At 43.2% G+C, this 13,931-nt stretch overlaps 2 protein-coding genes across 10 annotated transcripts in view; one reads left to right on the top strand and one right to left on the bottom strand.

The window, feature by feature from the left end:
- SLC17A5 (solute carrier family 17 member 5) overlaps nt 1-5,990 on the top strand; it is a 50,562-nt gene extending 44,572 nt beyond the window's left edge. For 5 of the 6 annotated variants that reach the window (XM_035296135.3, XM_035296136.3, XM_017971104.4 and 2 more), the window contains one exon: nt 4,339-5,990. In XM_035296135.3, the coding sequence (XP_035152026.1) occupies nt 4,339-4,476 (138 nt within the window). In that variant the 3' untranslated portion in view covers nt 4,477-5,990. Of the gene's footprint in view, nt 1-316; nt 385-2,775; nt 2,806-4,338 lie in introns of all 6 variants that reach the window. The other variant, XM_017971102.4, reaches the window with a different exon arrangement.
- The window catches only part of CD109 (CD109 molecule), a 305,344-nt gene that overhangs the window by 233,675 nt on the left and 57,738 nt on the right, over nt 1-13,931 (bottom strand). The gene's annotated exons all lie outside the window — the stretch shown is intronic.

Below are 13,931 nucleotides of genomic sequence, written 5' to 3'. Positions count from 1 at the left end.
TACCATTTGGAAATTTTCTATAATCAAATCATTAAGGTACAGCATGACACGTGCTGCAGGAAAAATGTGCAGGGAGTGCTGTTGTAAGAGAGGAGGGAATAGCCTCTCTGTTCCTGGGGAAGGAGTCCACGAGAGTGAGCCAGATGGTGTGGTAGGCCGGGCACACCAGCCTGTGCAAGAGCACCAAGCCCTTAGAGGGAGGGTGGGCCCAGGGTTGGTAGCCCTGAAACTGAAAGGCAACACAGGCAAGATCTGTAAGCAGAGCATTTTGTTTTTGTTTTTGTTTTTTGGCACTAAGTCTTGCTCTGCCGCCCAGGCTGGAGTGCAGTGGCAGCATCTTGGCTCACTACAACCCCCACCTCCTGGGTTCAAGCAATTCTCCTGCCTCAGCTTTCCATGCAGAGCATATTTAAAAGGTCTCCTTCACTATGTAAGAAATAAAAATAAATGGCCAGGCACAGTGGCTTACGCCTGTAACCTCAGCACTTTGAGAACCAAGGTGGGCAGATCACCTGAGGTCAGGACCAGCCTGGCCAACATGGTGAAACCCCATTGGGTTTCTACTAAAAATACAAAAAATTAGCTGGGCATGGTGACTTGAGCCTATAATCCCAGCTACTTGGAAGGCTGAGGCAAGAGAATCCCTTGAACGTAAGAGGTGGAGGTTGCAGTGAGCCAAGATCATGCTATTGTACTCCAGCCTGGGCGACAAGAGTGAAGCTCTGTCTCAAAAAAAAAAAAAATAAATAAATAAATAAAAATAAATGACCTCAAAGGATCCTTTCAATTTAATTTTCTACCATTCAAAAAAAAGGTATGTATATAAGATATTATTTAAGAGGCTAACTCAAGTCTCTAAAAGAGGTAATTTTCTGTCTCTGTGATCAAATTAACAGCATGTATAATCCTTAAAATTTCAGGACATACTTACAGACTTTACCAAATATACTGATTTCATACATATATGTGTTCCCACAGATAGTGTTCCTATTTCTTCTCCACATCCACCATTTCTAATTCCTTAAGTGACGTGGTACCTCCATGTTACTATTTTCTCCCACTTAATAAAAAGGAATGTTGTAGAAATGTTTTTTCTAAACTTGTGTCTCAATATAGACACATCCAAAATGTTTAACTTTGTCCTTATGGAGCAAGGTGGCAACACCAGAACCTAAATCAGCATACTACCATGTGTTCATTTCACTTACTGATAATGCCAGCACTTCTGCTAGGGAAATATGGATTCCTGAAGCAAAGTCTTGTATGTTTACAAGGAGGAACTGAGCTCGATTTGGGATGTTACAGCATTTGTTTAATGCTATTAAAAAGATATCACTGTTTTAGCTGGGTATGGTTCAAACCTGTAGGCCCAGCTACTTAGGAGGCTGAGGCAGGAGGATGCATGAGCCCAGGGGTTTGAAGCTGCAGTGAGCTATGATCATGTCTCTGCATTCTAGCCTGGGTGACAGCAGGAGACCCTGTCTCAAAAAAATAAATAAATAAAACTTACTTTATATTATTTATTTATTTTCGAGATGGAGTTACACTCTGTTGCCCAGGCTAGAGTACAGTGGTGCAGTCTCAGCTCCACCTCCCAAGTTCAAGCAATTCTCCTGCCTCAGCCTCTCGAGCAGCTGGGACTATAGGCACCCACCACCACGCCAGGCTAATTTTTGTCTTTGTTTTTGTTTTGAGATGGAGTCTCACTCTGTTGTGCAGGCTGGAATGCAGTGGCATGATCTCGGCTCACTGTAACCTTCACCTCCTGGGTTCAAATGATTCTCCTGCCTCAGCCTCCCACATACCTAAAAATACAAAAATTAGTGTGCCACCATACCTGGCTAATTTTTGTATTTTTAGTAGAAATCGGGTTTCAACACGTTGGCCAGGCTGGTCTCAAACTCCTGACCTCAAGTGATCTGCCCGCCTCAGCCTCCTAAAGTGCTGGAATTACAGGTGTTAGCAACCATGCCCAGCCTGTACTTTCTTACTTTATGGAATAGGCACTGCCTCAAAAACTTTGTGGAATGAATCAGCATATAAATAAATAATGCAATAATTAAAATTCAAAGTGTGTCTAAGGTTCAACATTGTTATAAACAAAACAGTATTCTCTAAAAACTGGTGGGATTTTTGTTAAAAAAAAAAAAAACAAACCAGGAGCTGTGTGAGACTTCTAGTACAATGATTGATTTTAAGTTCACTCATTGCCTTCAGATAACACTGAAGTATTCTTTTATCCCAGAGACCACACAGGGCAGCTTTGTCTTGGTAATCCTAAGAAGCTGTTTCAAACATTTCTTTCTGGTATAAGATGTAATTATTGACTGATTCCTCACCAAAATTTAAAATGAGTATCTAAGATTTTTTTTTCACTAAAATGCATTCATCTCGGATGAGTGTAACAACCACAGGGCATTCCTTTCTTCATGTTTCTCCTTTCTTCCCAAATAAATGATCTCATACTGGCTTCCCAGTGCCTGCTCTTTCACTTCCTCACTGCTAGTTCTACTGCTTGTTTGTTTGGGGGTTTTGTTTTTTTGAGACAGGGTCTCTCACTCTCTTGCCCAGGCTAGAGGGCAGTGGCGCACTCATGGCTCACTGCAGCCTCAACCACCCCAGGCTCAGGTAATCCTCTCACCTCAGCCTCCTAAGTAACTGGGACTACAGGTGTGCACCATCATGTCTGGCTAATTTTTTTATTTTTTGTAGAGATGGGGTTTCACCACCTTCCCCAGGCTGGTCTCAAACTCCTGAGCTCAAGGTATCCACCTACCTCAGCCTCCCAAAGTGCTGGGATTACAGGTGTGAGCCATCATGCCTGGCCTACTTGTTTTTTGTTTTTTGGGTTTTTTTATTGCTGCAAATGTAGTCACTCTGGTTAGATTGAAATCAGAAATTTAGATAACTGTCTGATATGTTTATGCCACAGGGATATACACTGAACAGTTGTCTTACGACAGATCCCATGTATGTCCTGCTTTGTGTGCCACTCAAGATCTTTTACACTTGCTACAATGTCCCAGATCCTCAAAGCTGCACTTGAGTCCATCTTAACCATATTTACTTGATCCACCTGACACCTTTAACCTAAGCACTTGGGAGACCATGCACAGGCAAACACTTTCTTAGTGTTAGTTAGTGTTATTCAGGCAGGATGCAGGGACATGCCAGTACACTTTTTATTGAAATATATCTGTCTATTGTCAGTAAACTTTTTACTGAAGTATAACTTTTTTTTTAAATGTACAAATCCAGGCCAGGCGTGGTGGCTCAAATCTGTAATACCATCACTGTGGGAGGCTGAGGCAAGCAGATCGCTTTAGCCCAGAAGTTCAAGGCCAGCCTGGACAACATGGTGAAACCCCATCTCTACTAAAATATATATATATATATATATTAACTGGGCATGGTAGCATGCACCTCTAATCCCAGCTCCTTGGAAGGCTGTGTTGGGAGGATTGCCTCAGCCCAGGAAGTGGGAGGCTGCCGTGAGCCAAGATTGCCCTCTGTACTCCAGCCCGGGTGACAGAGTGAGACTCTGTCTCAAAAATAAAAATAAAAATAAATAAATGTACAAATCTAAAGTGTACAGCTAGATGAATTTCCACAAAGTTAATACATCTGTGTAGCCCAGCGCAGTGGCTCACGCCTGTAATCCCAGCACTTTGGGAGGCCGAGGCGGGTGAATCACGAGGTCAGGAGTTCAAGACCAGCCTGACCAAGATGCTGAGACCTGGTCTCTACTAAAAATACAAAAATTAGCCGGGCATGGCGGCATGTGCCTGTAATCTCAGCTACTCAGGAGGCTGAGGCAGGGAATTGCTTAGCTGAGATTGTGCCACTGCACTCCAGTCTGGATGACAGAGCAAGACCAGCTCAAAAAAAAATTTTTTTTTAATACATCTGTATAACCAGCACCCAGTCAAGAAACAGAATCTTACCTCCCTCAGTAAGCCCCCATGTACCTCTTCCTGCTATTTTTTCTTCACCCTCACCAAGGGAAGCCACTCTCCCGACTTTTAACCCCATAGATGAATATGGTCTGACTTTGTGCTTTATATTCATGGAATCATTCAGTATGTACTCTTTTTGTCTGGTTTCTTTTGCTTCACATTTTGTTTGTGAGCTGTATTTATGATGTAGCCCATTCTCATTGATGTATCATATTCTGTTGAGCAAATATACCACAATCCTACCGCTGGGGGACATCTGGGTTGTTTCAGGGATGAGACTTTTATTAATAACGTTGCTGTTTTAACAGTCTTGTGACACTATCTTTTTAGTAAACTACAAACAAAATTTAACTTCACTTGCATTTCTTTTCTTTTCTCATAGAACACTGTTGGAGAATGGCAAACCGTGTTCTATATCGCTGCTGTTATTAACGTTTTTGGTGCCATTTTCTTTACACTATTCGGCAAAGGTGAAGTACAAAGCTGGGCTCTCAATGATCACCATGGACACAAACACTGAAAGAACCAATAAAAAATCCTGCCTCTATTGATGTATTTGTATTTATCATGTAACCTCAAAGTGCCTTTGGTATTTTATTGTGTAAGCATTCTCTGTTTTAATTATACTTGTATTAGATTTTTAAAACCTATAATCGGCCAGGCGTGGTGGCTCACACCTATAATCCAAGCACTTTGGAGGCCAAGGTGGGAGGATTACCTGAGGTTGGGAGTTAAAGACCAGTCTGACCAACATGGTGAAACCCCATCTTAAAAAAAAATAATAAAATAAATAAATAAAAAGAAGACCTATAATCATGAAATGTCACTAGTTGCCAGATTAATAAAATGAACTGTTTAATTATGAATAATATGTATGCTAGGACTTCTACTTTAGGTTCACATACCTGCCTGCAAGTTGGGCAACATGAAGTAGGAGAGTTCTATTGATTTTTTAGGGCCATACTTAAGGGAATGAGCTGAAACAGACCTAACCTTTGCTTAATTACACTAGATGATAATTCTCAGGTATTGATAAACACCTGTTTTTGTCCACTTTCCTCATAAAAATTGTTGGCTCTGACACTTAGATCTCAAACTTTAGCATCTCCGTGGAGCTACCAGCCACCGTATAATTTGGCCTGGCAACTGTACTGAGGGGAGTGTGCCCAGGCAGCTGCCAAGCACTCCCTCCTTGGCTTCAGGGCCAGAGTGCCCAGCATTTATCAGAGGCAGCATCCAAGCCCAGAGCCCGTGTTCACTCTTCGGCTGGTGCCCTTCCTCCGAGGGGCTACTAATGTGTAGATAAAGCCATGAGAAGGCAGGAGCAGGGAGATCCACTGCTGTGGTCTTAATGCCTCCTCAAACTTTCCCTTCCCAGCACAGAGGAAGCTGTGCAGCAGCCTGCAAAAGAAAAATCCGATGTGCAGTCAATCACAAATAAGATCATCCTGGTTTAAATCTACTCTCACATGGACCACAGTATAAATGTCTAAGTGCTATGTTTCGTTTGTTTGTATTTTGTAGAGACAGGGTCTCACTTTGTTGCCCAGGCCTTTTTAACTCCCAGCTTCAAGCCATCCTCCTGCCTCGGCCTCACGAAGTGTTGGGACCACAGGCATGAGCCACTGTGCCCAGCCTCTTCTGTGGTTTTTAAGCTACACAAGAATTTTTTTTTAATTAACTTTCACTGTTTGTTCAGTCTGTCTTCATGTAAATTTGCAGTTGCAGTTTAAAGTAAAAGACCACATCACCTGAGACTAGGGTCATCATCTTTACTTCTGGTTCCTGAAATCATATTTTTCCAGTGGACCATCCTCCAGCAGTTGTGGTTGTTGAGCATGCTTTCAGAGCACCTATGTGATTTAAAATTTAGTTTATGTTCTGTGTTCAACACTACCTATAATGTTTTAATTAAAACTGTTTAATGTGACTTGAATAATTTATGTAAATTTATTTTTAAACTTGTAAATAGCTTTAAATTGCTATGGCAATTGTTTCTTTTATAAATCATCAAAATAAACCTTTTTGAATTACTCTTTGGGTCTGACAGTTCTGTGATATTTCCTAGTGTCCACAGTGACCATTTGACATTTTTTCTGCATCCTGTTCAAGCTACTACAAAGCTGAGGAAATTGGGCCTCCTAAAGGATACAGCATCAGGAATTTCTGCTGCCATCAACCTGCCAAGAAGGATTCATTCAAGAAGGATGAATAGGGTCCCTCCTTCTTGCTACAGCATATGCCCATACTATACTGATTCTCTCTCTCCCACCTCCTCTGAGGACTTGCTTCACTAATTCTTCTTTTTGTAAATAATTGAGATAGAGTCTTGCTTTGTTGCCCAAGCTGGGCTCAAGCGATCCTTCTGCCTCAGCCTCCCAAGTAGCTGGCACTACACAGGCATGTGCTATCATGCCCAGTTAGTAGTTCCTCTTTCATTTACTTCTTCAGACTCTCCCCTTGTTCTTTTCCTTCTGTCACAGAGATACACACGTCTTCTCTAGTCCTTAAATAAAAATACAAAAGTCTCCTGGGGACATTAAATCACAAGTGTACAGAATATCTCTAAGATAACACTCAAACTGGTAAAGATAGTGTGATGATTGATTGATAGATAGACAGACAGACTAATAGATAGATAGATAGATAGATAGATAGATAGATAGATAGATAGAGATAGAGATTTTCATTCACGGTACTTGGTTCCTGGCTCTTAACTCCCATAGCTCCTGTTATAATGTTGGGTCCCTTTAGGCCTCAGAAGCAGCCTCAGCAAACAGAATCTCTCGGATCCTCTCCTGCCCTTCCTTCACCTGCTGCTTTTTCTCCCAAAGCAGGAATCTTCCCCCACCTTTCTGTCTTGGAACCGGTCATAAAGAAATTCTGGGCCAGGCACGGTGGCTTATGCCTGTAATCCCAGCATTTTGGGAGGCCAAGGCAAGCGGATCACAAAGTTAGGAGTACGAGACCAGGTTGGTCAACATAGTGAAACCCTGTCTCTACTGAATGAAAAAATTAGCTGACCATGGTGGCAGGCACCTGTGATCCCAGCTACTCTGGAGGCTAAGGCAGGAGAACAGCTTGAACCTGGGTGGCAGAGATTGTAGTGAGCTGAGATCGCACCATTGTACTACAGCCCATGCAACAGTGCAAGACTCCATCTCAAAAAAAAAAAAAAAAGAAAAAATTCTGGCCAGGCGAAGTGGCTCATGCCTGTAATCCCAGCACTTTGGGAGGCCAAGGTGGGCAGGAGATCAAGACCATCTGGCTAACAAGGTGAAACCCTGTCTCTAATAAAAAAATATATACAAAAAAATAGCTGGGCATGGTGGCACATACCTGTAGTGCCAGCTACTCAGGAGGCTGAGGCAGGAGAATAACTTGAACCCAGCAGGCAGAGGTTGCAGTGAGCTGAGATCGTGCCACTGCACTCCAGGATGAGTAACAGAGTAAGACTTGGTCTCAAAAAAAAAAAAAAAAAAAATTCTGTGGTCTACCTTGTTGGATTGTAGGTTGCAAGACCCCATGCCCGCATTTGAGAAGAGGTCCTCTTCATATCCAGGAGGAAGAAATGCTGCCAAGAAGAATCTGGATAGGCCTTACTGGGTTTCCCTGTGAGTCTATTAGTATTAGATCATACCCTTTCTGTTCAATCACATTTCTATATGGTTGTTAATCATGACTATCCAAATAAAGTCTCCATATAAGGCCTAATAAGGCAAGGTTGGGGAGCCTCCTGAGAGCTGAATACATGGAGGTTCCTGGAGGGTGGCATGCCCAGAGAGGGCATGGAAGCTCCTCATCCCTTCCCCCAGACATTGCCATATGCATCTCTTCATCCATGTCCTTGGTAATATCTTTTTTTTTTTTTTTTTTGACACAGAGTCTTGCTCTGTTGCCCAGGCTGGAGTACAGTGGCATGATCTCAGCTTACTGCAACCTCCGCCTCCCAGGTTCAAGTGATTCTCCTACCTCAGCCTCCAGAGTATCTGGGATTATAGGCACACACCACCACACCTGGCTAATTTTTGTATTTTTATTAGAGATGAGGTTTCGCCATATTGGCCAGGCTGGTCTTGAACTCATGACCTCAGATGATCCACATGCCTTGGCCTCCCAAAGTATGGGATTACAGGCATAAGCCTTTATAATAAACCGATAAACGTAAGTGTTTTCCTGAGTTCTTTGAACCTCTCTAGCAAATTGATTGAACTAAAAAAGGCAATTGTGAAAACCTCAACTTGAAGTCAGTAGGTCAGAAGTTCCAGAAGCCTAGACTTGGGACTGGTGTCTGCAGTGGTGGGCAATCTTGGGGACTGGGCCTTCAACCTGTGGGATCTGATGCTACCTCCAGGAAGACAGTGTCAGCACTGAATTGGGGGATACCCAGCTGGTGTCTGTTACAGAACTGATTGCTTAGTTGCTGTGTGAGGAAAAACCCATAACCATTTAATCACAGAAATCATCTGTCTTTATTGTTGTTGAATGAGAAACTAGCAAAAAACAGTTTGAGTGGATTTTTCCACAAACAGTGGTTACCTCTGGAGAGAGAAAATCGGCAACTGGGGATAGGAAGGAGAATTAATTTTCATTTTACCAAATGTGGCAGTGCAACCTATTCAAATAAATATACTGTTTTATTTTATTGTTTTCAGATGGAGTCTTGTTCTATTGCCCAGGCTAGAGTGCAGTGGCGTGATCTCAGCTCACTGCAACCTCTGCATCCCAGGTTCAAGAGATTCTCCTGCCTCAGCCTCCCAAGTAGCTAGGACTACAGGCGTGTGCCACCACACTGGGCTAATTTTTGTATTTTTAGTAGAGATGGGGTTTCACCATTTTGGCCAGGCTGGTCTCAAACTCCTGACCTCAGGTGATCCGGCCGCCTCGGCCTCCCAAGGTGCTAGGATTACCGTGCCCAGCCAGATATATTGTTTTAAAAACAAAAGGCCTATTTCCCAAGCTGTTGTGTAATCACCGCTAAATTTTCACCTGCTGGCTAGACCGGCTATCCTTCCTTGCACCTGAAACTATTAAAATCCAAGCTCACTCGTGCAGCCCCATTCTAAATAAAACTGGCTGTTCCTGTCATCTTCTTATTTCTGTTAAAAGTACATTTTCCCAGTCACTTAGGCTTGGCCCAGAGTCATTTTTGTTCCTCCTTTCTAGCCTCCCACCAAACCCCCGACTCTGTGTCTAAACAACCACCTGCCTTTCCCATTCCAGTTTTTTTAGGTTTCTGGAAGTTTTTGTTTTGAAAGAGACTCTCACTCTGTCACCCAGGCTGGAGGGCAGTGCTTACTGGAGCCTCTACCTCGCAGGCTCAAGAGATCTTCCCACTTCAGCCTCCAGAGTATTGGGCAACAATATATTTGGCTGGGTGCAGTAATCCTAGCACTTTGGGAAGCCGAGGTGGGCAGATCACCGAGGTCAGGAATTCAAGACCAGCCTGGCCAATATACTGAAACCCCATCTACTCAAAGTGCAGTGGCACCAGTTACACCACCATGCCCAGCTAATTTTTGTCTTTTGTGGAGATGGGACTTCACTATGTTGTCCAGTCTAGTCTCCTGGGTTCAAGTGATCCTCCCACCCCCGCCTTTCAAAGTGCTGGGATTACAGATGTGAGCTTCCATGTCTGGCCTGGAATTTTTTTTTCTTAATCCTTCTACCAGGCCAGGCACAGTGCCTTACACCTGTAATCCCAATATTTTGGAAGACAAAGGTGGATAGAGCCCAGGCGTTTGAGACCAGCTTAGGCAACATGGTAAAACCTGGTCTCTACAAAAATTAGCCGAACATGGTGGTGCATGTCTGTAGTCCCAATACACAGGAGGCTGACTTGAGCCCAGGAGGTCAAGGCTGCAGTGAGCTGAGATCCCACTGCACTCCAGTCTGGGTGACAGAGTGAGACCTTTTCTCAAAAAAAAAAAAAAAAATCCCCCTGTCATCTCCTAAGTAAGAGCCTAGTGGCTTTTGTTTCCACCTAGAATAGAAAAGTGAAGTGCTATCACTGACTTTAGTCTTGTCCTCTTCTGTCCCAGCTTCCCCTCAGTGTTGAGTTCATCATCCCAACACAACTAATCTCTCTGATCAAGGTGCTCCCCCATGGTGAGGCCCATGGCTTCCCTGGGCCTGACCAGTAAACTCTCCCACCCAGCAGCTGCGCCCTCCTCATCCCCAGGTCCAGCCTACCCTACCCTTATCGCCACCATGCCTTGTTGCAGCCATCTGGCTGCTTCACTCCCCATGGCTGCTCTCCATTTTCCCTTTCCTCTCCATACCTTTATTAATTTCTTTCCTTGGACCTGGAAGTTCTCACTTCAACCTTGCCACCTCCTTCATGAACCCTGATTTCTTCTACCCTTCCTGATCTAGATGTGGCATCTTCCTCTGACCTATTAAAATGCCATAGTATTTATTTTGGGGTTTTCCTTTAAACTCAAGGATTTAGGCTCAGTTATATGGAAGAGAGAATTTCTTCATTCAGCAAATACTGAGTATCTACCCTTTACGAGGCAACAAGGACACAGAGATGCATCTGACACAGCCCTTTCCCTCCCTGGAGCTCCTGCTGGCTCCTTGACTCCTTGATCCCTTTCTCTTTTTTTTGGAGACAGAGTCTCGCTGTGTCACCCAGGCCGGAGTGCAGTGGTGCAGTGGCGCGATCTCAGCTAACTGAAACCTCTGCCTCCCAGGTTCAAGCAATTCTCCTGCCTCAGCCTCCCAAGTAACTGGGACTGCAGGCATACACCACCATACCCGGCTAATTTTTTATATTTTTAGTAGAGACAGTGTTTCACCTTGTTGTCCAGGTTCGTCTCAAACCCCTGAGCTCAGGCTATCCACCTGCCTCGGCCCCTCAAAGTGCTCGGATTACATACCAGTGTGAACCACCTCACCTGGCCCTCTTTCTTTATAATGTTTATGAGCACATGTCTGTGTCTGTCCCAGTAATAGATTCATTACAAGCATCTTGAGGGCTGGGTCTGTTCCATTCATCTCAGCATGGTCTCACTCATAACAACATGTGTTGAGTTCACTTCAGATGCTTATTAAATAATAACCCTTTAGTTAAATAGACTATAAATTGATATTTTTGACTAGGTGCAAAGGCTCACAACTCTAGTCCCAACACTTTGTAAGGCTGAGGGCAGGAGGACTGCTTGAACCCAGGAATTCAAGACCAGCCTGGACAACAAGGGAAGACCCAGTCTCTACAAAAAAATGTCTAAAAATTTAGACAGGTGTGGTGGCACAGGACTGTGGTCCCAGCTACTCAGGAGGCTGAGGTGGGGAGCCCAGGAGGTTGAGCCCACAGTGAGCCATGTTCACACCATGCCATTCCAGCCTGGGCAATGGAGCAAGACCCTGTCTCAAAAAACAATAATAAATAAACAAATCGTTTTTGTTTTCTTGAGATAGAGTTTCACTCTTTCTCAGTTGCCCAGACCGAAGTGCAGTGGTATGATCTCAATTCACTGCAACCTCCACCTCCCGGATTCAGGTGATTCTACTGCCTCAGCCTCCCGCGTAGATGGGATTACAGGGACCTGCCAACATGCCGAGCTAATTTTTGTATTTTTAGTAGAGAGGGGATTTCACCATGTTGGCCAGGCTCTTCTCGAACTCCTGACCTCAGGTGATTTGCCCACCTAGGTCTCCCAAAGTGCCGGGATTATATGTGTAAGCCACTTTGCCAGGTCAATAAACAGAAATTTTAGACCTTGCATATTGTTTTTCTCACATGTTGTTTTCTGCTGCCTCCCAAAATTAATGTGCCAATGGCTTTTGATTTTTTTTCAATAAAGTTCAAGTCAACAGTAGTGCAAGCTTTTAATGAACAAATATGCTAACCTCAAAATAAGTTATAAGTGGTAATTACTAGCAAATAGTTTTGAAAGTATTTGAGAGTAGCTTAGTTTTGTATATGCAAAATACTTCTCCTCCCAGTTTCCTCACAGTTATTCAGCAAGTATTGACTAAGCATTCACTATATACCAGGCATTCCTTTTTGCACAAGGACACAGAAGTGGAAAAAAATATATAAGCCAAGTCCCTTTTCTCCTGGAGCTCACATTTTTATTTATCAAACTTTTTTCATTATAAGCTCCAGCTTTCAAAACCTCTCATGTAAAAGCATTATTATCCACCCAACAGTCAACTCCAGTGGGAAAGAAGCACGCCAGCTGACCTGGAGAGTCCGGTTTATGAAAGAAATTGAGACAGACACTGAAGTCAGCAGTTTTCATCAGCCACGGTAATGTCTTTCTTACTTCAGCCTTTGTTTCATTATCAGAAAATCAGAAATAGAGATATCTGAGTTTAGACTCTGTTGCAGAGCAGATTGTTTAATCTCCCCTCTGCATGTCCAAAATAAAATGTTCCCAAATATTGATACCAAAGCTATCACAAAAACAAAAAAATTACAAACAAAAAAGCCAGTCATGGTGGTACATGCCTGTGGTCCCAGCTACTCAGGAGGCTGAGGTGGGAGGATAGCTTGAGCCCAGAAGGTCAAGGGTGTAGTGAGCCAAGATCACACCACTGCCCTTCATTCTGGGTGAGAGCCAGATTCTGTGAGAGAGAGAGAGAGACAGAGATTCCCCCAAGCAGAAAAGGACTGATGTAATATTTAAATTTGAAGGCAGGAAGAGCACTATAGGAAATGGCCTGGTTCCTCTCAGTAAAAGCATGTTACTACCTCAGAAGAGACATGGGGTAAATGTCTAATTTCAGTTAAAGAACAAAGTATCTTTCTCATAGACATGTAAATTAAGATGGATCAGAAAGCCTTTTCAGATGCCTCTGCCTTTCAGAGGAACCATGAGTAGAAAAGGCAACTATAAAATTTTCACTCTAAGGATAATATAGAAAATTCTTTCTAGGAGCTCTGCAGTGGAAAGCTGTTGCTGAGCATAAGCAATACTGAAAAGAAATGTAAGGAATTCTCTGCCCCCTTTTCTTAATGCGCCTGGAGCAGGAAGAACACTGGTAATTTTCCAAGCGCCTGTTTATTTTCACTTTATCTTGATGTTGGGGGAGATGGAAACTTAGAAGTTTTACTTCACTGCCAGTCCTGTGCGCACGAGTGAGAGGCCATTGTTGCACAACTGAGCTTAAGAAGTATTGAAACTATCCGCTCCCCCCACACATTTTCAGGCCATAATCGTCACGACTTTGATAGAGGGGTAGGAATATATGTATATATTGTATTAAATCTTTTTCTTAAGCACGCTCACTGTCAGAAACAACTGAAATATGCTAACATGTCCAACAGTGTTGTCACCTCTCAGATCAAGTGGGCATCGCTGTCCCAGTCACGCTTTAGAGCACCACAAATAGCCCCTTGTGTTAAGCACTTTCTATAGCCTTCACGCCACAGTCTGAAACTTGAACTTTCCCCATAAGTTTTATTGAGACTAAAAGTGATCTGGATAGGATAAAGAGTCTGGTCTTTTTAATGCTTAAGATCTGTTTGGGGCTGAGCATGTTGGCTCATGCCTATAATCCCAGCACTTTGGGAGACCAAGGCGAGAGAATCACTTAAGGTCAGAAGTTTGAGATCAGCCTGGTCAACATGGTGAAACCCCATCTCTACTAAAAATACAAAAACTAGCCAGGTGTGGTGGCCAGAGTCTATAATCCCAGCTACTCAGGAGGCTGAGGCAACAGAGTCGCTTGAGCATAGGAAGAGGAGGTTGCAGTGAGCCAAGACCTCGCCATTGCATTCCAGCCTAGGCAACAGAATGACACCCTATCTTTAAAAAAAAACAAAAAGATAATTCAGAATTTCAGATGCCTGTAGTGCTTTGAGTTGGTCTACTATCAGCGATAGGAAGTGTATCCTGGGACATTCCTAAGGACTGTATAATACATGCATATAATAGATCATATAAATATATAAAATAAATATATATTGCCCAAGCAAATTTAGCAGGGAAGAATTTAATGACACTAATTTTTTGTTTTTTGGGT

The sequence above is a fragment of the Callithrix jacchus genome, chromosome 4 (genome assembly GCF_049354715.1).
Source record: "Callithrix jacchus isolate 240 chromosome 4, calJac240_pri, whole genome shotgun sequence".
Classification (NCBI taxonomy): Eukaryota; Metazoa; Chordata; class Mammalia; order Primates; family Cebidae; genus Callithrix; species Callithrix jacchus.
The sequence above is the reverse complement of the archived record's forward strand: the minus strand, read 5'-3'. Positions and strand labels throughout refer to the sequence as shown.